Consider the following 27,915-nt stretch of genomic DNA (forward strand, 5'->3'; position numbering starts at 1 on the left):
ATTTTCCCCTATAAAACAAACTCTAGGATAACTAATAATTAATTCCAGCACCTCGCCAATTACATTTGAGATAAAGTTATGCTTTTGAAGAGATGTTAAAATGTCTATTTGGAAGACAAAAACACCTACTTCTGTTCCTTTGCCCAGACACAGGCTTTTGTATATTATTTTTCTATCACATCTCAAAACTGAGCCCAAAAGCCTGAAAATAAACACACCCCAAACCGTAGAAAGGTGCCAACCTCCAACATTTTCCAGCCTCTGCCAACCACCTACTGCAGTCACTGAGGTGCTCACATCTCTCTACAGTCCTTCAGCTCAGTTCAAAAATGTCCCAAACTTCGCTGTTTGCTGTTGCTTCCCTTAGTCATCATGAAGTAGGTTCCCGCAATCAGGAGAAAGGCATTAGAATTTTCCCTCTCTCAACTACACCTTTTTTTTTTTTTTTTTAAATGAGACGGAGTCTCGCTCTGTCGCCCAGGCTGGAGTGCAGTGGCGCGATCTCGGCTCACTGCAAGCTCCGCCTCCCGGGTTCACACCGTTCTCCTGGCTCAGCTTCCCGAGCAGCTGGGACTACAGGAGCCCGCCACCACGCCCAGCTAATTTTTTTTGGATTTTTAGTAGAGACGGGGTTTCACCATGTTAGCCAGGATGTTCTCGATCTCCTGACCTCGTGATCTGCCTGTCTCGGCCTCCTAAAGTGCTGGGATTACAGGCGTGAGCCACCGCGTCTGGCCTCAACCACACCTTTTGAGTTGCCCCGTGTGTCCCATAGCCTGGCCCATCTCCTGACCTAGTGCTGAAGCCTTCCTTTGGAATATTGATGCTTTGCTTACAGCCACACCACCCTGAACACGCCTGACCTCGTCTGGACTACTGATGCAACCACTAACTTTTGAAGTCCCAAAGCTTCTTTACACAAAGAAAGCCACTCCCTAACCCAGAGCTGTGGGCCCTCGACTTCCAGTGGCCACTGGGTGTGATCCGCATAATCACTGATGCGGCCAGTGGACTTTCTTCCCCCTTCACCCCTTCCATGGAGCCTGGTAAATTGCTTACTGGACCAAAAGTTTGGCCCTGGAAAATCTAGAGAACTGTGAATTAATCTAGGCTTTGGCCTGCCTGCCACTCTGCACCCACAGACATGTCCCCTCACTGAATCTTCCTCCAGGCATACATAGCGCTAACTAAAGTCCACACTGCCCCATAGATTGCTAATCTGGCACCATGGTAGGTATTTAGTAGATGCCTGTTGAGTGACAGCACAAGTACATTTATACATTCAGGTAGAACATTTTTTCTGAGACAGGGTCTCGCTCTGTCACCCAGGCTGGAATGCAGTGGCGCGATCTTGGCTCACTGCAACCTCCACCTCCTGGATTCAAGCGATTCTCCTGCCTCAGCCTCTCAAGTAGCTGGGCTGACAGGCACCTGCCACCACACCCGGCTATTTTTTTTTTATTTTTAGTAGAGATGGGATTTCATCATGATGACCAGGCTGCTCTCGAACTCCTGACCTCAGGTGATCTGCCCACCTCAGCCTCCCAAAGTCCTGGGATTACAGGTGTGAGCCACTGCACCTGGCCAGAACACTTCTTTAAAATTATCTTCTGTATTTATGTCCCTGCCACTGTCCACCAGGCTTCACCCCCGAGTTGTTAAACACCTTCCCCCATAATGAAAGAGATGGCGTAGCTGAAGATAGCACAGCACCTGCGAGGGGAAACTTGGCTGTGCTGCTGTTCGATTTCGCACGAGCAACGCCATGTCCACTCACTGTGGCAGGTCCTGTCGGCCCCTGCAGGCTGAGGCCAATGATGAGATGAAACCTGACTGTGTGCTATCAGCACTGGGGGCATGGGACTCTTCCGTAAAATGTAAGAGAAACATGTCAAAGCTGAGGAGATCAGATGCGTGTCACTAGTTCCTCTGGAGAAATCAGGAGAAACCCAGCACGTGAAGATGTAAAACCACGTTCCCTGAGTTCAAGCTGGGAGGCAGTCTGCACAGTACCCCACGCCCTAGAGTTTGCTTTGGGCTCTTGGTGGGCGGGGGGGTGTCCCCTCTAGGTCACCTCCCAAAGTTGAGGGCAGCATTTTCAGGGTTTCTGCAGCTGAACTGGGCAATGAAGAAGAGGGGCCAGTGAGAGGGACTCCATTTTCCTTTCAATAGCAAGGAGTCACATTAAGTCACTAGGCAAATTGAATATTGATGTTTTGCTCACAGCCACACTATCAAGAACGGACAGGATATAAGATCCTTACGACATAATACAGGTATGACATTCTCTCTCAGTCAGATCTATCCTCTCTCCCCTTTCAAGAAGGAAAGGAACTGAAATCTCATGTGTGTCTTTCACAGATCTTTGCATTTAACCTCTAAGGCAATCCACAAGGTGTTTTAATAACGAGTGCTATTTGTTAGATTTACAGGAGACTGTGCAAACTGTGGTGTCAGGTGCATGCTCTCTTGAACTTTTTTTTTTTTTTGAGACGGAGTCTCGCTCTGTCACCAAGGCTGGAGTGCAGTGGCGCGATCTCAGCTCACTGCAAGCTCCGCCCCCGGGGTTCACGCCATTCTCCCACCTCAGCCTCCTGAGTAGCTGGGACTACAGGCGCCCGCCACCACACCTGGCTGTTGTTAGCCAGGGTGGTCTCGATCTCCTGACCTCGTGATCCACCCACCTCGGCCTCCGAAAGTGCTGCGATTACAGGCGTGAGCCACTGTGACCGGCCGCTCTCTTGTTCTTTACAGAAGTCTCGCAAACTAGTATCATCTCATTTTTTAGCTGACAATGATGAGGCTGAGAGGTTAAGTCAACTGCCCATGAAATGAGCAAGTGTCAATGCATGGATTAGACATTACCGTCTATTCAGACTCTCAAACCCATGTTCCCAACCACTGTGTCTTCACAGGCACCAATTACTCTTGACAAGCTCCTGGTTATATTCCTCTCTACTCCTAAAGAAAGGTCTGGAGTAGACTGAGCTGCCCTAGATGGTAGCTTCTGTAGATTATTGAGGAGGGGCTGCCAAGGGCACCTGCAGGTTCATCTTTTAGCTCTATCAGTGCCCTTCCAACCCCACCTCTCCTTCATTGCCCAGGTAAAACCCCCTTCCCTTCAGAGCTCTTCCAAGTTGCCAGGAGGAAGTAATTTCCTCTAAACTAGCATAGAATTTGATAACATTTTGGCATTTACTACCTTCTCCCTACCAGCATTCATCATTTTTAGAGTTCATAGCAGTGAAATCAACACACTCATCAAGCACAAACATGGCTCAGAACTGCTCAGTGTTCACATCAGAGGCTGCTGATTACAGCTTCAACCAAGATTACTCAACCTGGGGATATGTTTTTCTCTTGACCAAAGCAGAACATTCTCAGTCCAAGAGGAAATGAGTTCACAGTTTCGTAGACTGAAATCACAGCTCTGTAATAAACTTTTCTGGAACTCAGCTAAGGCTGGTGTCATGAACATTCCCCTTCTAGGGAGGGCCACGTAGTACCAAATGACAAAAACCTGCTTTAGAAGTGCTGTCCTGGAGCAGAGCTTCTCAATGGGGTGTGTTTGGGAAGCACTTGCCATCTGCTCGGAAACTGAATGGAAATCTGAGCTGATTCACTCAGGGCTGTCAGCTGAGCAGGCCCTGATTTTGCAAGAGTGACACAAGAAGCCCCTTTGCATCTGACCTCACCGTCCACCCCACGCAGCTCAGACGGCCCAGCTGTGAGCCCAGGAGGACAAGGCCTGCAGGAATGTGCAGAATGTGGCCTTTTCCACTAGCATCCCTTGGCCTCGATCCCAAGCCTGGTTTAGGACCTTGAAGTGTGCTTTGGTAGATTTTTAGAAAGTAGTTGTTTTTGGCTAAGAGGATCTCTTCTGTTCTTCCCTTGCCATTTTTCTCCCTTTGTTCTAATGTAGGGGAAATTCAGGCAATAAACTTCATCTCCAGGGCTTAGCTCTGACACTCTTTTAGATGACTATCTTCCCAGGTATTCATCAGATACATCAATTTGGATGTCTTACTATTTACCTCAAACTCACCATATCTAGAGCCAGGCATATAAATGCCTTTTCCTTACCAAGTTGGTTCCTAATCTCTCATCTCTCCTGATTTTTTATGCTCTATTATCTGCTTTCTGTCATTCCTATGCGTCTATCCTGTTTCCTCCCTCTTCTTCCTGCCAAATGTTTACTACGTACCTACCATGTGCTCTTTTAAGCACTCTCTTCTCTAAGGGACAAGATATGTACACAAATAATTAAAATACAGAGAGGAGAATCACCAAAGCAATCTTGGTAAAGACAAAGTAGACTCATACTTCCATTTCAAAACTCACTATAAAGCTGCAGTAATCAAGACAGTGCTACTGGTAGAAGCATAGGCATATAGATCAATTTAATCCAGAATTAAACCTATACATTTGTGGGTAATTGATTTTTGACAGAGGTGCCAAGATTCTTCAGTGAAGAAAGAATCATCTTTTCGGCCAGGCACGGTGGCTCACGCCTGTAATCCCAGCACTTTGGGAGGAGAGGCAGGCAGATCACCTGAGGTCAGGAGTTTGAGACTAGCCTGACCAACATGGAGAAACCCCAACTCTACTAAAAAATACAAAAATTAGCCAGGCATGGTGGTACGTGTCTGTAATCCCAGCTACTTGGAGGCTGAGGCAGGAGAATCGCTTGAACCCAGGAAGCGGAGGTTGCGGTGAGCCGAGACCGTGCCATTGCACTCCAGCCTAGGCAACAAGAGCGAAACTCTGTCTCAAAAAAAAAAAAAAAAATCACCTTTTCAACAAATGGTATCTTGACAACTCGATACCCACATGCAAAAGAATGGAGTTGGGCCTCTACTTCATGGCCCACACAAAAATGAACTCTAAATGAATCAAAGACCCAAATATCAGAGCTAAAACTATAAAAGTAAACCCCTGTAAAGCTTGGACTAGGCAATACCTTCCTAGATGACACACCGCCAACAGGACAAGCAAAAAAACAGACACATTTAACTTCACCAAAATTTTAAACGTTACTCAATGGTCGCTATCAAGAAATTGAAAAGACAACCCAGTCCATAGGATGGGAGAAAGGTCTGCAATTCATACATTTAAGGGTCTAATATCTAGAATATATAAAGGAGGCTTTCTTTTTTTTTTTTTTTGAGACGGAGTCTCGCTCTGTCGCCCAGGCTGGAGCGCAGTGGCCGGATCTCAGCTCACTGCAAGCTCCGCCTCCCGAGTTTAGGCCATTCTCCTGCCTCAGCCTCCCGAGTAGCTGGGACTACAGGCGCCCGCCACCTCGCCTGGCTAGTTTTTTTTTTTTGTATTTTTTTAGTAGAGACGGGGTTTCACTGGGTTAGCCAGGATGGTCTCGATCAAAGGAGGCTTTCAATCAACAATATAAAAGCAACCCAACTTTAGTGAGCAAAGGATTTAAACAAACATATCTCCAAAGATATATAATTGGCTAAGAAGTGCATACAAAGATGCTCAGCATCACTAATCATTAGGAAAATACAAATTGAAACTACGAGATGTCATTTCATATGCAGTAGAATGGCTACAACCTAAACACACACACAGAGAAAGAAAACAGTGTTGGTGAGGATGTGGAGAAACCAGAACACCATGCATTGTTGGTGGAACTGTAAATAGCACAGCCACTTTGGAAAACAGAATGTCAGTTCCTCAAAAAGTTGAACAAACTTGGTGTGGTGGCATGAGCCTGTAGTCCCAGCTACTTGGGAGACGGAGGCAGGAGGATGGCTTCAGCCCAGGAATCTGAGGCTGTAGTGAGCTATGATTGTGCCACCGCTATTCAGCCAGGGTGACAGAGCAAGACCTTATCTCTAAAAAATGTTTTTAAAAAGAACGAAATTCTGGTGCACGCTATGTAACATGGATGAACCTTGTAAGCATCATGCTAAGTAAACGAAGCCAGGCACAAAAGGTCACATATTGCATGATTCCAGTGATAAGAAATATCTAGAATAAGCAAATCCATAGAGACAGAAAGTAGATCGATGGTGGTCAGGGTCTAGGGTGAGAAGGAAATGGGAATGACTGCTGATGGTTTGGCGCTTTTGGGAAAGGGGCATGATGAAAATGTTCTAAAATTGGTCGGGCGCGGTGGCTCACACCTGTAATCCCAGCACTTTGGGAGGCCGAGGCAGGCGGATCACGAGGTCAGGAGATAGAGACCACCCTGGCCAACACGATGAAACCCCGTCTCTACTAAAAGTACAGAAAAATTAGCTGGGCGTGATGGCAGGTGCCTGTAGTCTCAGTTACTCCGGAGGCTGAGGCAGGAGAATGGCGTGAACCCGGGAGGTGGAGCTTGCAGTGAGCCAAGATTACGCCACCGCACTCCAGCCTGGGCAACGGAGCAAGACTCTGTCTCAAAAAAAAAAAAAAAGAAAAGAAAAAAGAAAGAAAGAAAGAAAAAGAAAAAGAAAATGTTCTGAAATTGATAGTGGTGATGGTTGCGTAACTGTGTGACTATACTGAAGACTACTGAATTGTTTGCTTTAAATGGATTAATTTTATGGTATATGAATTAATATCAATTTAAACGTGTGAATATAGTCGTGAGTGCTCTAAGAGGTGACTAGTAACAAGTCAGGAAATGCTGAACTGTAAGTCTTGCTGGCTCTTATTCCTAGAAATTTGGTCTCACTGGGAGCGGTGGCTCACGCCTGTAATCCCAGCACTTTGGGAGGCTGAGGTGGGCAGATCACGAGGTCAGGAGTTCGAGACCAGCCTGACCAATATGATGAAACCCCATCTCTACTAAAAACACAAAAATTAGCCGGGTGTGGTGGCGGATGCCTGTAATCCCAGCTACTCAGGAGGCTGAGGCAGGAGAATCGCTTGAACCCAGGAGGCAGAGGTTGCAGTGAGCCAAGATCATGCCATTGCATTCCAGCCTGGGCAACAGAGTGAGCCTCCATCTCAAAAAGAAATGACAGGACAGGACAGGACAGGAAAGGAAAAAAGAAAAAGATAAGAAAAGAAATTTGGTCTTATCCCCACTTTCTGTTGTCACCACATTTTGCCTCTTTACCTCCTGACCCCCACCCCCACCATCGCACCTGCCCCTAGACTGGTCTCACAAACTAGATTCAGTCTCCTATGGCTCCTTCCTCACTAATTATCTTCTGACAACCAGCATTCATGAGCCACTCCCATTCTCTATTTCTGCCTACAGAAAAAGATCCGCCCTTCCACTCAGCATGGACTCATCTGTCTCCCCAATTTCCTGCCGTTGCCCAACTCAACTCTCCTAACCCCAACCTTCACCACTCTTGCCAGCCCTCAATGCCCACGACTCTTCCCACAAAAAGCCCGGACCAATCTAATTTCCACACATTTGCTCAAGCCATTTCTTCTGCCTAGACCAACTGTCCCTGCCACCTGGTCCAACGACCCCACCATTTTTCACAGCCAAAGTCAAACTGCATCTTCCTCACAAGGCTTTTTCCAGCTCCTCCCAACTCCAAGATTCTCTCTTATCTCTAAATCCCTAGCAACAGACAACAGCATGTGCCACGCAGGACACGACTTTATCTGTTGCCTTGTATGTTCTTTCTACATGTGTAGAAAACACACACCTGTCTTGCCTCTCTCTGCAAGCTGCAATCACAGCATATGCTTCCTCTCTAACTTAATGTGTGTGCTCTGTAAATGCTTAAGGGGAGAGGGACAGCATCCTTGATTCGGTACTCCCAGCATTGAGTATACTCATCATCAGCATTATGTATGCAACAAACAAAGTTAATATAAGCTGGAAAAAAAAATCATGTTTGTAAAAATAGCAAGTGGTGGTCGGGCGCGGTGGCTCATGCCTGTAATTCCAGCACTTTGGGAAGCTGAGGCGGGTAGATCACTTGAGGTCAGGAGTTCAAGGACAGCCTGGCCAACATGGTGAAACCCCGTCTCTACTAAACATACAAAAATTAGCCAGATGTGGTGGCACATGCCTGTAATCCCAGCTACCAGGGAGGCTGAGGCAAGAGAATTGCTGGAACCTGGGGGGGGGGGAGGTTGCAGTGAGCTGGGATCACAACTCCGGCCTGGGCGACAGAACAAGACTCCATCTCAATCACTCAATCAATCATTCAATCAATTCAAGTGGTTTGCTGCTGTAAGGTAGTAAGTACTTGAAGGAGTCAACCTCTCACTTTTCTGGGTGTCCTCAGTGGCATGGATTCAAGCTATTCCAAGCATAGCTGATTGTGTAGCTAAGTGGTTAGAGTTGTGGGCTCTAGGGTTGAGCAGCCTGGGTGTACATCTCACTGCTGCCATTTACAAGCTCTGTGTCTGTGTGTGGGCTACTGAACCTCACTGAGTCTCTTAATTCCTCTGTAAAATACAAGAAGCTCCAGCCGAGTAGTCTGTTGTGAGGACTGAATGAAACAGGGCTTAGAAAGGGGTTCACACACACTAAGCGCTAGCTGTTATTATATTGTTAGTGCTATTTGATTTGCTTTAATGCGACCTCCAGAGCAAATGCCAGAGAAAAGGCAAGTAGGCAAGGCAAAAAAACTTTATTTACAAGCCAATGTGAAGGAGGAAGCGAGGTTCACCGGTCTCCGGCGGTGGAGGCCGACGAAGTCGCTCCGGCGTTCTCGGGCGAGGTTCCTAGGTCCGCACAGGAGCAGGGGCCAAGGAAGTTCGCTCCGGCGTTCTCGGGCGAGGTTCCTGGGTCCCGCGCAGGAGGAGGGGCCGAGGAAGTTCGCTCCGCGCGCCCGCCGGGAGTGGCTTTTATGTCCTGGGCCCGGGAGTGGGCGGGCTGTGGGCGGGACATAGGCGCGTCGGGGGCTGGGCGGTAGGCGTGGCTAGGCGGGCTCCGGTTCTTCTCCGTCGGAGGTCGGGTTGCGCCTGCGCAGTCGACCCGTGTCTTTCCCGGGCGTGGGAAAGTTGACGGTGAAGAACTCGGAACTGCGCCATCTTGCCTCCGTTTGTCCAAACACTATTAACATCAGCCATTCAGAATCTAGATCCCTTAGCTTTACAGATTCACATTTAATCTTATGGGGAGATTTGACTCCGAACAAACTGCTTCCCATTAGCCAAGCTCACAAGAGGCCAGAAAACCAAATAGTTTATTTAGAACAGGAAATTGTTTTCAAACGCTTTGTATGCATATTTGCTGTCCAAGGCATGCCCGTCTCAGGAGTCAGATACCTCCAAGATGCTATTTTTTGTATTTACAACAAAAGCAAAGGATGGAGTTGTTAGGTGGAATAAATTTCCAGACTGTGACAAAACAGAGATCTCTGATTCATCATAGAACCACCTTGATTGAGATCAGAATACTCCCAGACACCACACATGACACCTTCCCTACTAACTATAAGCAGGGTAAGGGTTTGCCTTGTCCCCCACTGCCTGACTTACACTGTAGCTATTCGATAAATATTTGCTGGCTGGGTGCGGTGGCTCACAACTGTAATCTTGGCACTCTTTGAGGCCAAGGCAGGTTCAGGAGTTTGAGACCAGCCTAGGCAACATGGTGAAACTCCATCTCTACTAAAAATACAAAAACAGTCGGGTGTGGTGGTGCACACCTGTGGTCCCAGCTACTCAGGAGGCTGAGGAGGGAAGATCGCTTGAGCTTGGGAGGTCAATGCTGCAGTGAGCCGAGATAGTGCTACTGGACTCCAGCCTGGGTGACAGAGTGAGACCCTGTCTCAAAAATATATATACACACGTATATATTTATATATATATGAATTTATATATAATTATATATATTTATATATGAATTTAAACATAATTATGTATTTATGCAAATTTATATATAATTATATTTGTATGTGAATTTATATATAATTATATATGTATTACATATGAATTTATATATATAATTATATACATTTACATATATGAATTTGTATATAATTGTATATTTATATATTATATATTGTTAATTTATATATAATTATAGATATAATAATAAATATTTGTTAAATCAGTTAATTCTTTGGGCAGGGAAAGTTTAAACATCAGCAAATTCTCTTTCTTCTCCTCTTCTAGGCAAATGGATTCCCTTCTCTTTTGGGCAGGACAATATTTGCTGTATCGCAGCTTTTTAAATACGAGTTGTGTTGTGTTCTCCTGGATGGAGACACCCTGATGCACTGTGGGAAGTGCCCTGTCCTCATCAATATGTTAAAAATATTCTCCCATGCCCCGTTCCTGCTTCCCATTTACACTCTGCATAACTGGCATTTGTACATGCTGCAAACATTAACAATGGTGATTATTACCCCAGTGGCTCAGGGTTGGTTTCCCTCTACTGCCTGGGACACTTTGTGGCCTGGCCCCTCTGGACAGGGGTCAAGAGCACATCTTTCTCCGGATGTGTGTGTGTGTTTGGTGGGGGGGGGGGGGAACTGGTTCATTAAATTTAGCATTGCCTCACAATGTCAGCGTTCAGCTCCTCAAAAAGCTACATGAACGAGTTGGCCATACCTGCGTACTTCCCCCTGCACTTAGCTTGATCCACCTCAAAGGACAAATCCATCTTTGAGCAATTCTCAAGTCAAAGACACTCAGCCAGATGAAAAGGAGGGTGAGCCCTCCTACCTCTTTCGGCCGACACTCAGGGGCACTTGCCATCAGCTGGCTGGCTGCCAACGGGCCGGTGAACGGGCGCTGGGGTTAGACATGTGGGACGGAAACAGTCACCTTGTTTTCCTGCCTTGGATGGAACTGGCAGAACTACAGTTATTCCCCACCAGGGCTCTAGCTCACAGTCCCTGTATAAAATGCCTCATCACGGAGCTTTACCTCTTGCCCAGCAAATGAGAATCCTAAGACTCATCGCAATAACTGTCTACTTGGAAGTGTCCAGCACCCTCCCCATCAGTTGATTCTCTTCAATAAAACGTGCACACCGGGTATTTCCCTGAGAGGTTTTGGGGCACCAAGAGTGGCAAGGCTTCCTGGAAGAGCCCTACAGGATCCGATTCAGATTCGTCACATGAATTTCACCAGGGTAATCCTGAGTAGTTGAGTTCTTGCTCCCTCCTCCTCCTCCCCCCGTCATATTTCCACAAGTTATAACCTGGCATGCCTGCTCTCCAAAGCCAGAAATATGACAAATATTCAGATAAGCCGATGGAATTTAAAAGTGCATGTTCATTGCTTTGCTGGTGAGGACTGCAGGGCACACTTTAGAATGTGAGGTGTGCCTCTCTCAAAAGTGCATGTAGTTCAAATTCTGCATCTAGTAACACACCAAGAACTGAGGAAACACTTAATAACTATTTGCAGAATGAATTAATAAATCCTATTTTAATGTATTGTGACAATTTCATTCTTAAAAGGATATTATGGGGAGCATGTAATGGAAAAGAATTTTCGTATCTTTAGAAAATTTTGTTTTTATGGTTAAGAGGCTTAAAGTGAGGTTAACCTTTAATTTCAAGCTCAACCTCTTTATTTTTTGTGTATTTATTTATTTTTTTGAGACGAAGTCTTGCTCTGTTGCCAGGCTGGAGTGCAGTGGCATGATCTCGGCTCACTGCAACCTCCGCCTCCGGGTTCAAGCAATTCTTCTGCCTCAGCCTGTAGCTGGGACTACAGGCGCACACCACCATGCCCAGCTAATTTTTGTATTTTTAGTAGAGATGGGGTTTCACTATATTGGCCGGGCTGGTCTCGAACTCCTTACTTCATGATCTGCCTGCCTCAGCCTCCTAAAGTGCTAGGATAACAGCCATGAGCCACTGTGCCCAGCCCTTCTTTTTTTCTCTCTCTCTCTTTTTTTTTTTAATGGCAGAGTAGTGTAGTAAAAAGAGCTTGAGGTTTGAAGTTAGACCTATTTTTCAAACCCAGTTCTGGTATATTCCAAGATAAGAGCGTGTAATTTACAGGTGTTACAAGGATCCAAAGAGGTAGCTAGAAACATTCCTAGCACGTGGCGGGCGATGGGAATGGAAGGATGGTCTTGTCCTTTTCTCTTAGTCTGACCCTCCACTGTCACACCAAGGCTTGGGGTCCTTATAATTCTACAGTGTAGAGTCACTCGCGTGCTGCTTATTTTACAGAAGCCAAAGAAAGTCAGGGGTTTAGTTCCTTCGGCCACGTCCAGATTCAGTCTTCTCATGCCTGGACACACTTCTTAAATTATGCTTTTCTATATTCAATGCTATTTTGGATCTTATACACCAGTGCAATGCAGAGGCCTCCCTCACAAAGCCTCTAACAGACCTGATCTTTATTAAGTGCCTTCAGTGCAACAAAAACTCTTAACAACTCATGAGGATTTCAGGGCCTCCAAACTGGCAAGCGTTTCGGGGAAATCACAGGGAAATTTGTTGGCCGCATGATTAATCCTGGGTGGATTGGTCCCGGAAAAGCACATGTGGGTTAGCAGCGAGCAGCAGCTTGCAGAATCTCACAAAATAAACTGTCCAACGAAGAGGGCCCAAAAACGTGCCTTCCCGATGAAAGTTCAGCATGAGGGTGGGGCCTGACAAAGGAAGAAAACGCCAGATGTGTGGACAACAGACCTCCTTTGAATCCACTAACACCCAAAGAGATGACACATGGGACCAGATTATAAAACTGAACCAGATTATAACGCTGGAGGAGGGAAACCCAGTAGGGTGTAGGATCTTATGAAAAGGATCATAAAATTCATCACCGTAATTACCCCCCAGCCCAGCTCCCCAACAAAAGCCAACCATAGCCTCGCTCAGTAATGTTATTCATCCATATTCAAGTCGCCTCGCTCATTATTCTCAGACAAAAACCCTGTTGGGACTCTGCTCCTCTGGCAGCCAGGCAACTGAGCACCCACCCTCACTCGGCCAGCCCCCCATACCACTTCTTTCTTTAGTAGTGGAGTTTCCAGCACCAACGATGGTTTTTCGGTTTTAATGCCATCTTTTAGGAGTACCTTTGACATTCAGGAGCTGGCTGAAGAGAATCACAGCTAAAGCTTCCCTGGGCAAAAACAAAGGATGTTACCCAGCCGCTTTTTCTTTAGCAGGGCTGACATGCTGAAGTGAGGGCACTCCCCCACTTTGCCCTGGTGAGCACAAAACGGTGTCATTTGCACATTGTCTCGCCAGAAAGGAAATGTAACTGAAAATACAGAACTGTATATATTCCAGTGGAAAGAGAAGTTCCAAAGATAGGACTGCCACGAATAACCCATGGCCCCTATAAAAAGAGTTGCTCTGTCCTTTGAAGCAGACAGCCCAGCACAGAGCAGTAAATACACTCTATCATTTCCCTGAGATTGGGTATTTTTGTCTGTGTGGACAACTGTAGGAGCCCAGGTTAGGAGCACCCCTCCTGCAAACCACTCCCTCTCCAAGAAGTATTCCTCTGGGCCTAGGCCTACGTTAATCCTCAATTTTTGGAAAATGTTTACTTTTCACAGCACAGCTCAGCAACCTCCAGCCCCAAAGATCACGAATTAGCTTACAATTCCTTCAACCAACATTTAGTGAGCAACTACTATGTGCCAGGCATTGTTTTGGCGGTGGGGAATCAAGGCTGGATGTAAGCTGGGTCCTTCAGAACATGTGTTCTACTGAGGAAACATAAAAATAAAAACCGAAGAAAAGAAACAAAATGTTGACAGATGTCAACGGAGACCACCAACACATCAACCCAGCAGGAAGAGGTAAGGCTCCAGAAGAGGACAACGGAGAATAGAAGCTGTGGACGCCCCCACCCCAACATGGGATTCAATACATTTAAAGTCTAAGGAGTCAGCAACAGGCATTCAGCCACTGTTGTTGTTGCCCAAGATGAACACGTGGCTCAAACCCACTTAAACCTCAATCTTTATGCACTCATACCGCTTGGAAGCCTCCACTTGGATCCTTTCCACATACACCATCCTCTCTAAAGAGGATAAAGGAGGCGTCTTCCAGGCCAGTGATGGGGTGCTGAGGGCGTCCAACAGGCAGGGCACCAGACTAGGTAGTCTCAAGGGGGACCAGGGCCACCGGAGAGGGGGGAACCCTCCTCTTGGCCCCAGCCCTCCTGAACGTCCCTCCCGATTCTATGGGGCCAGCTTCTCCCGAGGCGTGCGTATTCCTCCAACACACCGCCCTATGGTAAGGAAACCCCAGTCACTGCTGCCAGCAAGCGGGGCTGCCTACTGTGAACCTTCCACCGGATCTCTCTGGCGCTGCCGACTCGGAGGGAGGCCCCCTCTGCTGCCCACCTCGCCGCCTGTGGATTCCGGGGCTCCTCCCTGCACACCCGCGCAGCTGCGTCTTTGGGACCTGGCACCAGCTAAGCCGCTGCCTCTCCTCCTCCGGCGCTGAGCCGCCTGGCACGCACACACCCTCAGCTCCCCCGCGCTCCCCTGGACAACCTCGAATAATACCAGGCCCGGGCATTCCAGCAAGTCTCTGCTCGCTCGTCCCCATCAGCGACCGCAGGAAGCCACTTGCGCTGGGTCTTACCTCCTTCTGCCAGGACCCAGAGCGATGCGCTTCCCAACACGAAGAGCAGAGCTGATACCTTCCACATCGTTCCCGTTGAGTTGCTCTCCTGGGGGCCGAGCAGCAAGTTTCTGCGCTGGGGGAAGATTAAAAAGCGCCGCGGCCACAGGCCCAGCCTGGGGAGCGCGACGGTGGGGGCCGGCGGGGTAGAAGCAGGAGCCACGGCGCGGGAGGGTGCCCGAGCTTCCCAAACCCCAGGCAGCCGGACAGCAAACTTTGCAGCTGAGAACTTTTCCGAGCGGAGTCAGCATTTATCTCTCCCGAGGAGGCGGGGGAGCGGGGTCGGCCGCAAGGTGGTCTCCGTCCGGGCGCGCTAGGCCCGCCCTCGGGCTCTGTTTGGCCGGCGCCAAAACGATGATCTCAGGCCAGGTTTAAAGTTACAGGGCCGCAGCTGCGGGGGCCGCCAGGACTGTGGGCCCTGGCAAAATAGGCTTTTCTTCTGTTCAGCAACAGGAGGGAAAGGGACCACATGCAACAAACGGGGTTTTAAAAATTATATATAAATTTTTTAAAACCTGTATTTATTATTCTTTTTTTTTTTTTTCTTTTAAGAGTAAGGCACAAGTCTGTTTTTCTTGTTATGGGCATTAGTGAGAAGTAAACTGTTCCTTGAGTGGCCAGTAGTTTTAGAACTAAGCATGGGGTTGTGCCTGTAAATATTGAATTTGATGGCTTAAAAAAAAAAAAAAAGTTGGCCGTCATCTGGGTGGGCCGGAGGCGGCCCGCGCTGGTCAATTGCGCCCTTGTCCCGGGGACGGGAGCGGGCGGGCTCCGGGGGGCTGCCCCAGAGCTGGCTGGTGGGGGAGTTTGGCAGAGCGGGTGGCTTTGGCAGTTTTGAAACAGAGGCTGAATTCCATCCGCCTCTCCCGACCCGGAGATCCAGCGCTGCAATGCTGTGGCCCACCGGCGTGCGCAGTTGGATTAGGCCGGGCCAAGCGGTGACCCATCTGGTCGCCAAAGCTGTGTCCCCTTCCAGGCCGAGCTCACCCTCTTTATTCCTGAGTTTGCGCCCATAATCCTCACTTTGCTGGTTTAAGCAATCTTGCCTTGATCTCAGGTACCAGATATCAGCAACCAGAGAACTTACGTCTTTTACTTTAATTCCTTCTGAATTGTTGGAATTAAAAAAATAAGAAGAAGAAGAACAGGAGTTTGGGAAGTGGTCTCTGCTCCACTCCCAGATGCCACAAATTCCTTTTAACAAAAGAACGTTAGGCTGTCTCGAAGCGCCACACTGAGTGAAAATTGTTTTCAGACGCTTATCTTTGACTCCTCCCCATTATAAATTTACTTTCTAAGAATCGCAGGAGAGATTGTTTTAAACACCCAGTTTCCTGGGTTCCACTCCAAACTCATTAATCAGACCTTTCGGGAATTCCTATTTTAAACCAGTGTCGCAGTAGAACTTGTCCCCAGGAACATTTGGTAAACCTTACCCTTCATCATAGCTTCTCAGCCGGATCTACCTGGGGCGCTGGTTTCCCAGGTGCAATTCTGTTGTGGGGTAGGGAGAGATTCTGCATTTCTAAAGATCTCCCTGGTAACGTCGTGTCCTGGGGCTACAAACAGGAGCTGAGCACCTGAACCAAGACGATGAGAGGTGGGGGCAACACCCGTAGAGCCAAGGGGTTGGAAATGGAAAGACAAAACTAGTGATACACATAATCTTTCTTGAACTGACTTCCCCATCTTGGAGATGCATTTTATGACTCTAGTGTCAATAATGTCTGTTGACAGGAGGAACTGTGCATTGTCTGTTGAGCCTGTTAGATGGAGAATAGATGCAAATCTATTTTGCATATGTGTAACTCCAATGTCACACTCAGAAAGAAAGATGGCCTGCTTTATTTAAAAGATTGAAACACGGCCGGGCGCGGTGGCTCAAGCCTGTAATCCCAGCACTTTGGGAGGCTGAGACGGGCGGATCACGACGTCAGGAGATCGAGACCATCCTGGCTAACACGGTGAAACCCCGTCCCTACTAAAAAAATACAAAAAAACTAGCCGGGCGAGGTGGCGGGTGCCTGTAGTCCCAGCTACTCGGGAGGCTGAGCCAGGAGAATGGCGTGAACCCGGGAGGCGGAGTTTGCAGTGAGCTGAGATCCGGGCACTGCACTCCAGCCTGGGCGACAGAGCGAGACTCCGTCTCAAAAAAAAAAAAAAAAGATTGAAACACAATGAAACCTAGGTGGGGGCGATTGGGTTACATGCAACTAATTTAGAGGGATGCTGAGGGTAGGTCACGATTCAAGGGCACCTGCCTTCTATCCCGCACCCCTGGATGTGTCTAGAAGCTAGAAGGTTGGGCACATGACCTTTTGATCAGGGTGGAGGAGTGGGCGGTAATAAGGAATTGCATTCAGCTGGGGGTCCTGGGGTGGGGAGAGGGACCAGGATGAAGGAGTTTGTGGATTGGTCTGGGTGCTGTTGGTCTGAAAATCTAGGGAGAGAGGCTAGGTCTTGGGAGGGGGAACCTGAACACCAGAGGTAAGAAAGAACTTGCCCTCCTGGATACCAGATAGAGCGAGCAGGTCACGAGAGAAGAAACAGGGGCAGTGAGACTTCGTTAGCTAAAGGAGCTGAAGTGAAGCACAGGGGATCTGGAAGCATGAGACCCCGCCCAGCTGAGGGGAAGAGGGAAAGGATAGTATGTGCCTCCATTCTTGGCAAACAGCTTGAGCTCGGAAAGCCGTAGCCGTGAACCATGATGCATTACTGGTGAGATAACAGCAACTGCTACAAACTGGCCTTTACCTTCCTGCCAGGAAACATGCACTATCTCCGTTCAGCCCCAAAACAACCCTTGGCTTTGGAACGTGATACCCATTTCCTACACAAGTGAGGTTGAGAGTGGATTCACCTGGAGGGCTTGTTTGCCTGGAAGGCAAGACTGCTGGGCTGCACTGCCACAGTGCTGATTCAATAGGTAAGGGGTGGGGCCCAAGAATTTGCATTTCCAACAAGTTCCCAGGTGATGCTGAAGCTACTGGTCCTGGGTCCTCGCTTTGAGGACTGTGGGTTTAGAGGCCACTATGCAAATTGTCTGGGATCCTACAAGGTGGGAGCTGTGCGGTCATGCGTTTCTATTGCAGAGCAGAAGTTGAGCCTTTTATTAGTACTGTGCCTGTGCCTTACAGGACTGGGTGGGAAACATCTGTAAATTGCTTTTAGGAAGCAAGAGGACCCCCAAAAGTGGGGGGATCTGCAGTGGAATGAGGAGCTGAACCAGAGCTGCCAGTTTGGGACCTTCCACCCTGGCGGATGCTGGAGATGACACGTCAGGGTCTCCTCAAGCTATCTGTGTTTCCCGAGGCCTCTGCATCGTCCAAAGAACACCTGGCTGAGCTGCTTCAGGATGCCTGGGCTGATCTGGCCAGGAAGATGCTTCTCAACACACAATGGGACACCAGCCCCCCAACCCACAGTAGTTCACACCTGTGATCCCAGTGCTTTGAGAGTCAGAGGCAAGAGAATCACTTGAGGCGAGGAGTTTGAGACCAGCCTGGGCAACACAGCAAGACCCTGCTTCTATAAAAAATAAAAAAAACATTAGCCAGGTGTGGTGACACGTACTTGTGATCCCAGCTACTCAGGATGCTGAGTTGGGAGGATCACTTGAGCCCAGGAGGTCTAGGCTGCAGTAAGCCATGATCATGCCACTGCATTCCTGCTGGGGTAACAGAGCAAGACCCTTACTCTATTATAATAATAATAATAATAACTTTAAAAATCAATATGCAATGTTCCAGAGCTGAGATATCCCCAACTGAATCTCTGATAGGAAAGGCAGCTCTGTGGCCCAGGAAAAAGGAACACACTTAAGGGTTTGAGTGGGAACAAAATTCTGATTTATAACCCAGACCACTACAGCTCTGACTGTACGGAGGACCAGCCTTACAAACATTCTCTCCTGATAAGCTACTGCACACCTCAAGCCAGTTTCAGCAGTTAAGAGAGGCTGCATGCGAACTCTTTGTGTCCTATAGTTCACATTTTGATGTAAAGAACCAAATGCCACCTCATTTTAACTAAAACCCCGTTCCAAAGTGAACATGGGATGTAAGTTACAAGTATGTTTACCCATTGTGCGTGCACTTGGCTCCCTGATGTAAACGGACAGCCTTTCCTGCAAACCTGCTAAATGTGAACACAGGCCGTGGAAGGCGGAAAACTCAACCTGCTGTCTTTGAAGAGAGCACCTTTGGTCCAGCTGGAGACAGTCTCTTCCTCGTTTGTAAACTGACATCGCCACTAATATTAGCCTTTCTAATATGAGCCATCCTGGTGGTTTTCTGGATGACACAAGGAAAAACACAGTTTCACGCTGCCAACCTGGGACTAAAGAGATTTTTTTTCACCCCAGGAAATGCTCCATAATAAGATATAGGATGGATAAGAATCTGCTTTTTTTGTTTGTTTGTTTGTAAATGGGGGATGGGTTACTGGGAAAGTGCTGCATTCTCCCAGAAGTTTCAGTAGAAAACTTAGGAGCGAGGGCTGGGCGCGGTGGCTCATGCTGTAATCCCAGCACTTCAGCACTTCGGGAGGCCGAGGCAAGCAGATCACCTGAGATTGGGAGTTCGAGACCAGCCTGACCAACATGGAGAAAACCCGTCTCTACTAAAAATACAAAATTACCCAGGCGTGGTGGCACATGCCTGTAATTCCAGCTACTAGGGAGGCTGAGGCAGAAGAATCACTTGAACCTGGGAGGCGGAGGTTGCAGTGAGCCGAGCACGCCATTGCACTCCAGCCTGGGCAACAAGAGCGAAACTCCGTCTCAAAAAAAAAAAAAAGAAGAAGAAGAAAAGAAAACTTAGGAGCCAGGGCAGTGGTTCATGCCTGTAATCCCAGCATTTTGGGAGGCCAAGGCAAGAGTATTGCTTGAGGCCAGGAGTTCAAGACCAGCTTGGGCAACATAGCAAGACCCTGTCTCTACAAAAACAAACAAACAAAATTATAAAATAGAAGAAAACTTAAGAACATTGAGGCATTGGAAATTGATCCCCTTGGACCCACCCTTGCTGGCATTCTTCTGGGGAAATCTGTGTATATCTGACATTTGAAGCCCCTGCCCTGTACCCCTGCAGAACTGGATCTCTTCCCAACAATAGGGCTGTCTCACCCCACCCCACTGTAATTAAAGGATTGAGCCCAAAGGTTCCCAGCTATGCTGTCTCTCTGCCCCCTTTGATGATATCCTAAGCTCCCAAAGCCAGGAGCTTAGCTTTGGGAGTTATCTCTCTCTCTGTCTCTGGCCTCTGCCTCTACCACTGCTCCATAAATACTTGTGAGAATTAAGTTTGTAATTTTCCTTAGCCTGCCAGAAGACCCTCACCATGAAAGAACCTCAGCCCAGCCTGAGGCTGGAGATGGAGTCAATGACATGTAATGTACAATCAGCCAAAGATAAGTAAGTGACTTCTGTGTTTTGGGGGGCTGCTGAGAGAGCCCTGCCAGCACCTCCCCAGATCTCCTTGCAAACCTCCTTGCAAACTCACTGATAGCTAAGGATCCCTTTTAGGCTGCCAGTACACCTGGGAAGGACACACAGCACAGTCAGTCTCGCAGACCCTGACGTATATGGGGTTCTCTCCCTTTCCCAGGAGGATATTTCGATGAGGTACCATGGGTACTCGTTTCTTGTATACTGCCAAGGAGTAAGTGCACAAAACTAGAAAGCCTGGGACTGCTGAAGACACATTTTACCCATTTCATACTTTATTTTTATTTATTTATTTATTGAGACGGAGTCTCGCTCTGTCACCAGGCTGGAGTGCAGTGGTGCAATCTCGGCTCACTGCAACCCCCACCTTCCGGGTTCAAGAGATTCTCCTGCTTCAGCCTCCCGAGTAGCTGGGACTACAGGCACACACCACCACATCCAGCTAATTTTTGTATATTTAGTAGAGACAGGGTTTCACCATGTTGGCCACGATGGTCTCGATCTCTTGACCTCATGATCTGCCCATCTCAGCCTCCCAGAGTGCTGGGATTACAGGCTTGGGCCACTGCACCCGTCCCATCCATTTCATACTTCAGTTTGATCAAACAGGATTTGCTGGCTGTGATGTCTCCTGAGTCTGGCTTGAGCCAGTCACCCTCTCTCTGTCCTCTTATCTGACAGATGTCACATGTCCCCTCAGTGGGCAGCTCTACCCACTCACTTGGTAGGGAAAGGCTGAGTCTTCACCAGTTGCATCTTCTGTGGCTGTGGCGGGACCCTGCGGCATCTCAGGACAAGGAACAAGGTGCGACGTTTAGTTTTCCACTGGTCTATTAAAAGCATGGGGCTTTTGCATGAAGCAGAAAGGAAACCATTCAACTCTGCGGATCAACAGGCTCCTGTGTTGTATGTCATCCTGGGGAAGCCTTGGGCCCGGCTGCTGGACCATGTGTACAAAGTGAGCACCACACGCTCCAGGAGAACCAAGAGCACCGACCTGGTCAAGAGGGTGAACGTGACCTTTGTAGGGAAGGCAAGACACCCAATTTTATTTACTCCACATCTGATGCTGGGCTCCACGCTGCACCAAAGAAATGCAAAAAAGGAACTCACTCAGACCATTGGTAATTTTTCTTCACAACAGCACATTGCTTATTTACAAAGTACCCATCGCTCGATCCAAAACAAAAAATTGGCTGGACCCATGCATCAAATTTGAGTCAGGTATCTCTGATGGTCACCAAGGTCTTTCTTTAACGGGCTGGGAGCATACAGTTGGAGTGGGGTTTTTTTTTGTTTTTTTTTTAGACAAATACTGAGTGTTTTTTTTTTTTTTTTTTTTTTTGAGACGGAGTCTCGCTCTGTCGCCCGGGCTGGAGTGCAGTGGCCAGATCTCAGCTCACTGTAAGCTGCGCCTCCCGGGTTTACGCCATTTTCCTGCCTCAGCCTCCCGAGTAGCTGGGACTACAGACGCCCGCCACCTCGCCCGGCTAGCTTTTTGTATTTTTTAGTAGAGACGGGGTTTCACCGTGTTAGCCAGGATAGTCTCGATCTCCTGACCTCGTGATCCGCCCGTCTCGGCCTCCCAAAGTGCTGGGATTACAGGCTTGAGCCACCGCGCCCGGCCAATACTGAGTTTTAATGGACAGACAAGCATTGGGGAGGTTGATGTTTTTTACAATTCAGACCAATACACACAGAAAGCTCCTTTCATTGGTGTGTTCAGAGAGCCCTTGCTTATGAAGACTCAGTACTCTCCTTGGAAAACAGTCTGAATGAATGTGTTTCAGTGTGGGAGACGGGGAAGTCACTCAGGGACAGTCTGGGAGGGCAGGAGGGAGGCTGGTATTTACTTTCCTGCCCTCTGGAAGGGTGGTGGACTTGCAGATCCCAGTCCCAGCCTTTCTTTCGCTCAATTTCCCTGGGTGGAAACTGGGCTTGTGAAAATGATGGTGGTAAGGTCTCCGCGCGACCCTGGTAACAGCTACCCAGGAGCCTCACTCTGCTGGAGGCTTGATGAGAGCAGCTTCTCCCTTCATCCTGCCAGATGAGGTGATGACAGCAAACCACCACCGCCACAAGCCTCATGCCGTCCCAGCCTGGAATTGTCTCCCCGGCACAGACGGTGCCCTCCTCAGAGATGAGGCCATGAGGCCCTTAGGTGAGCCCCTACTCTGCCTCCCTCCAATGGGTGCAATCCCTTTGGAATAGTCAGGATCTTGTTGGTATTTTGGAATCTCTTGTTGAGGTCCTGAATCTGTTTTAATCACTGTTCAGGAATCTAATGCAAATATTCAGACTTCAGTGGCTGCCAAGAGGTGGGTTTGGCCATGACAGGAAAACAGGAAAAGGCTTAAAAGTTAATAAAGTTGGAAGAAAACAGCTTTTGTGTTAGCATCCGATTTCCAGAGCTCTTGCCTCGAAGCTGCCTTTAGCGAGGGGGAATTGGGCACTGGAGAGGGCGGAACTCTCCTTACATGGGAGCAGCCTGTTTAGGGTTTCTGGAGATGGATGAGAGACACGAGGGGGTTTCTGGAAGATGTTACTGGAGATATTTAACTGTTTTCTTTAGCAGAGCCAAGGAGCCTGATCACATATTTATTACTGGCACCAACAGCAGGGAGCTACCACACCGATTACTTATTCTTTTATTTGACAACTATCTATTGAATATCAGCTGTGTGCCAGACAGTGTCCTAGACTCCATGGATATGGCAGGGAACAAGACATCCAGGTCCTGGTTTCTGAGCCTCTTGCATTCTGTGTGGGAGACAGATGATAGGAGCAGAAATAAAAAAGGTAAGGAGAGGTTGTGCCGAATGTTCTGAGAAAAAATAAAAGTCAACGGAGTAGAGCAGCAGTCTTCCAAGCGGGAAGGCAGCATGACCACTAGAGGCATCATGACCCTCCCAGGCGACACACACACACAGGAAAGTTCAAAGGGCATCAGTTTCCAAATTCTAACATGTGTGTTCTTTTCAACACAGATCTACTTCCCTATCCCGTTGTTTCTTCTTCCACTTGGCTATACAAAGACAAACTTCTGAATATTTGAATTAGATTCCTGAACAGTGATTAAAACAGATTCGGGACCTCAACAAGAGATTCCAGGTGGGGTGGCTCACGCCTATAATCCCAGCACTTTGGGAGGCCAAGGTGAGTGGATCACCAGAAGTTAAGAGTTTGAGACCAGCCTGAACAACATGGTGAAACCCCATCTCTACTAAAAATACAAAATTAGCCGGGTGTGGTGGCGCATGCCTGTAATTCCAGCTGCTCGGGAAGCTGAGGCAGGAGAATCGCTTGAACCTGGGAGGTGGAGGTTGCGGTGAGCCGAGATAGTGCCACCATACTCTAGCCTGGGCAACAGAGTGAGACTCCGTCTCAAAAAAAAAAAGACAAACTTCTCCGTCCTCCTTAATCGTAGAATAGTGCATTGCCTAAGGGATGTCAAAAACCTTCTAAGGGCATTTAAGGGACAATTTGAAATACCGGTGTATGCGCAGCCTCCCTTAACCAGAGTTCCCTACGGCGGGCAGCAGGAGAGCGTTCTCTCTTTTCCACACGTGTGGGTATTCTGTTAAGTGTGAAACACTTGGGATATTTTGACCCACACTGGGTTATTCTGAATTCAGACGGTGAGAGTGGTGGCAATTTTAATTTTATGACTTGACCTCTTCCAAAGCCTGGCTCTTGACTCAGATGTGTTGCTGCCGAGAGAGCCCTGAAAGACCAAAGCAAAGGCAGAATGACAAGAAACCGTGGAGGCTGCAGCAACCACTTCGAACAGGAGACAAGCTCATGGCCAAGGCTCCCTGCCTTATCCATGTATCCATGTTAGAATTAGAATTCAGACGCTGTTAGGATTCTCAAGAAGGTGTATAATAAGTTATCTTGGGCTAGACGCCGTGGTTCATGCCTGTCATCCCAACACTTTGGGAGGTTGAGGCAGGAGGATCACTTGAGCCCAGGAGTTTGGGACCAGCCTGGGCAGCATGGTGAGATCCTGTCTCTACAAAAAATGCAAAAGTAGTCCAAGCATGGTAGTGCACGCCTGTGGTCCCAGCTACTCAGGAGGCTGAGGTGGGAGAATTGCTTCAGCCTAGGAGATGGAGGTTGCAGTGAGCTGAGATCATGCCACTGCACTCAACCTGGGCGACAGAGGAGACCTTGCTTCAAATAATAATAAAGTTATTTTGAATTGAAAATAAAGTTAGACTGTTTTTTTTTTTTTTGAGACGGAGTTTCACTCTGTTGCCCAGGCTGGAGTGCGGTGGCGCAATCTCAGCTCACTGCAAGCTCCGCCTCCCGGGTTTATGCCATTCTCCTGCCTCAGCCTCCCGAGTAGCTGGGACTACAGGTGCCAGCCACCTCACCCGGCTAGTTTTTTGTATTTTTAGTAGAGATGGGGTTTCACTGCATTAGCCAGGATGGTCTCCATCTCCTGACCTCGTGATCCACCCACCTCAGCCTCCCAAAGTGCTGAGATTACAGGCGTGAGCCACCGCGCCCAGCCCGATTGGCTAATTTAAAGAGAATGGCGGACTGAGTGCTTTGGTGGGAGTCAGGGCAGAGCAGGTAGCAGGCAATTGGAATAACTTAGGGTGGGGCAGGTGATTGGAATGTAGGGTGGAGCAGGCGATCAGAATGATTCAGGGTGGAGCAGGTAATGGAAAAAAGTTGCCTTATGAGAAAGTTTATTTATTTATTATCCTAAATGTCAAAGCCCCCAAAATATATATATTTTTTATTATACTTTAAGTTCTAGGGTACATGTGCATAACGTGCAGGTTTGTTACATATGTATACTTGTGCCATGTTGGTGTGCTGCACCTATCAACTCGTCAGCACCCATCAACTTGTCATTTACATCAGGTATAACTCCCAATGCAAACCCTCGCCCCTCCCCCCTCCCCGTGATAGGCCCCGGTGTGTGATGTTCCCCTTCCCGAGTCCAAGTAATCTCATTGTTCACTTCCCACCTATGAGTGAGAATATGCGGTGTTTGGTTTTCTGTTCTTGCCATAGTTTGCTGAGAATGATGGTTTCCAGCTGCATCCATGTCCCTACAAAGGACACAAACTCATCTTTTTTTATGGCTGCATAGTATTCCATGGTGTATATGTGTCACATTTTCTTAATCCAGTCTGTCACAAGAAAGGTTAAAAGTAGAAGGCAAAGAATTGAACACACTGACATATTAATTTTTGAAAAGAAATGTAGAACTCACATCTAACAATCCCTCCCCTTGTATTTCCTTACAGCTTTCTTTTCTTTTTTTTTTTTTTTTTTTTTTTTGAGGCGGAGTCTCGCTCTGTCGCCCAGGCTGGAGTGGAGTGGCCCGACCTCAGCTCACTGCAAGCTCCGCCTCCCGGGTTCACGCCATTCTCCTGCCTCAGCCTCCGGAGTGGATGGGACTACAGGCGCCGCCACCTCGCCTGGCTAGTTTTTTGCATTTTTTTAGTAAAGACAGGGTTTCACGTGTTAGCCAGGATGGTCTTGATCTCCTGACCTCGTGATCCGCCCGTCTCGGCCTCCCAAAGTGCTGGGATTACAGGCTTGAGCCACTGCGCCCGGCCCGTTTTTTTTTTTTTAAACACATCTTGGCTTAGTTGTTTCGCTTGCTTTTCTAAAAGGAGCAGCTTCTCTGCATAAGGTGGAGGGCAGTTAAAGGAGGTTTTAGTGAGTGCCGTTTTTATGAGCCTCTGCATTTATTTACTGATGCATGGTATGACACAGCACCTGACAAGAATAAGTACACCTATTACAGCTGCCAGGGAAGTAAGAATTGAGGCTATGGCTGGGCGCGGTGGCTCACGCCTGTAATCCCAGCACTTTGGGAGGCCCAGGTGGGCGGATCATGAGGACAGGAAGATGGAGACCATCCTGGCTAACATGGTGAAACCCCATCTCTACTAAAAATACAAAAAATTAGCCAGGCGTGGTGGAAGGCGCCTGTAGTCCCAGCTACTCGGGAGGCTGAGACAGGAGAATGGTGTGAACCTGGGAGGCGGAGCTTGCAGTGAGCCGAGATGGCACCACTGCACTCCAGCCGGGGCGACACAGCGAGACTCCGTCTCAAAAAAAAAAATGTTTGAGGGTATTATTCCTTTCCATTTACTAGCTACGTTTTTTTAGCCATCCTGTAAAGAGGTCATTTACCCCGGAGTTGCTAGCTAACTCATTGGATAGAACAGTCAGAACTTGCAATGCTTTTGTTATACTTTTATTAGGGGTGGCGTTGTTTTGGATGAAGGTGTAACATTGAGTTTTAATTATGATGCAAACTCCTCCTCTTTCTGCTAATATCATGTCTAAGGCTATTCTATTTTCCCAAGCCATCTGGCTAGTGGCCCCCAATTGCTCAGCTATTCCTTTAACAGCATCTCTAGTGTAGTTAATAAATCGCTGTTGGTTGTAATAGATGTAGTTTATCCAATTTACATTTTTATTAATTGTTACCCACCAAAATACTGACTCAAATCCTGCAGCTATTTGATTTTGGGCTTTAAATTGATCTGGTATTCCCCGTGGGACTTTAATTGTAACTAAATAGATGTAAGAGTTGAAAGACCTACAAGGGGCTTCTCTTGCTTTACGATGCTTATTTTTCCTTCCTCTGGTGGATGAAATGCCAGGGTGAAAGGGAAAGCCAATTGGACTAAAGCACAAGTGACACTCCAGTTATTCGGCAGTGTTCGGGAAAGGTCCACCACAATATCACCACATTGGCTCGGGGATGAACAAGGGCTGACTGATGAGCTTTTGAAAATTCTTCAGCTCCCTGCATCCCTTCAGGTCCCCAAGGAACGCTAAGCTTCCTCCCTGTCGTAAGAGACACGAAGGGAACTTAGTGGTGGGTGATGGAGGCTGGATGGCCCTCAGGGGCTGACCCACAGGGTGCCAGATTTCAGGATATAACAGAGAGAGAGCTTGGCATGACTTATTACTCCAGGCTGTAGAATCCTGGAAAAGAGCTATCATGCAGCCTACGCCTGGTCGACTGGAGGACCACCTTAGTGGAAAGGGGACAGTCTGGGCCTCTGGCCTGCCATGCGCACAGGCATAACAATTGCTTTTGTTTCATGTGTGGACGGAATATTTGATCCATTGCAACCAGGCATTTACATCTTGGTATCCTGTCTCAATTGCCGAAGTTTGTTTTAAGTCTTTAACTTTTACCATTGCTATCTTGGCCTTGTCATTAGATGGAGGAGGAGCAATGGTTCTGTTGTGAGAGATTTTGGGAGAAGGCTTAGAGGCAGGTGCAGGCGGTGGGGGTATCAATGAAACGCATTTTAAAGAATCCAGCAGGGTCTGTTCTTGATAACTCAGCCCTCATGCCACAAAACTGGCTGAAAGAAGGGAACCAGCTTAGAAAAGGGGAGAACTGGCCGGGCGCAGTGGCTCAAGCCTGTAATCCCAGCACTTTGGGAGGCTGAGACGGGTGGATCACAGGCTCAGGAGATCGAGACCATCCTGGCTAACACGGTGAAACCCCATCTCTACTAAAAAATACAAAAAACTAGCCGGGCGAGGTGGCGGGCGCCTGTAGTCCCAGCTACTGGGGAGGCTGAGGCAGGAGAATGGTGTAAACCCGGGAGGCGGAGCTTGCAGTGAGCTGAGATCCAGCCACTGCATTCCAGCCTGGGCGACAGAACAGGACTCCGTCTCAAAAAAAAAAAAAAAAAAGCAAAGAGGAGAACTTTGGGGGCTTGAAATAGCCTGTATAGGATTGCACTGGTTTAGCTGACGGGAGCTGTCCCTTTAGTAAAATGAATGTATGGTTTTAGGAAATTACAAAAACTGATTGGGGCAGTCTATCCTTGCTCTTTAGTGGTCCACAAAACATTGGACCAACTACGGCATAAAAGCTTTACATCGGGGGCAAGACTCCTGGTTGACGATGGGGTCTTTATTGAAATCTCCTTGGATTAAATGGTTCCAATTTACTAACGCCCAGTCTGACGAGAGTCAGCAGGGCCAGAG

The 27,915-nt window shown here is 48.0% G+C and overlaps 1 protein-coding gene across 1 annotated transcript in view; it reads right to left on the reverse strand.

The window, feature by feature from the left end:
* The window catches only part of PDPN (podoplanin), a 36,592-nt gene extending 21,623 nt beyond the window's left edge, over positions 1-14,969 (reverse strand). Inside the window, 2 exon segments of the mRNA XM_033228287.1 lie at positions 14,442-14,712; positions 14,714-14,969. Of these exon segments, the coding sequence (XP_033084178.1) occupies positions 14,442-14,712; positions 14,714-14,731 (289 nt within the window). The 5' untranslated portion in view covers positions 14,732-14,969.
* Positions 14,970-27,915: the final 12,946 nt, after the last annotated feature.

Source organism: Trachypithecus francoisi, unplaced genomic scaffold (genome assembly GCF_009764315.1).
Source record: "Trachypithecus francoisi isolate TF-2019V2 unplaced genomic scaffold, Tfra_2.0 Lachesis_group12, whole genome shotgun sequence".
Taxonomy (NCBI): domain Eukaryota; kingdom Metazoa; phylum Chordata; class Mammalia; order Primates; family Cercopithecidae; genus Trachypithecus; species Trachypithecus francoisi.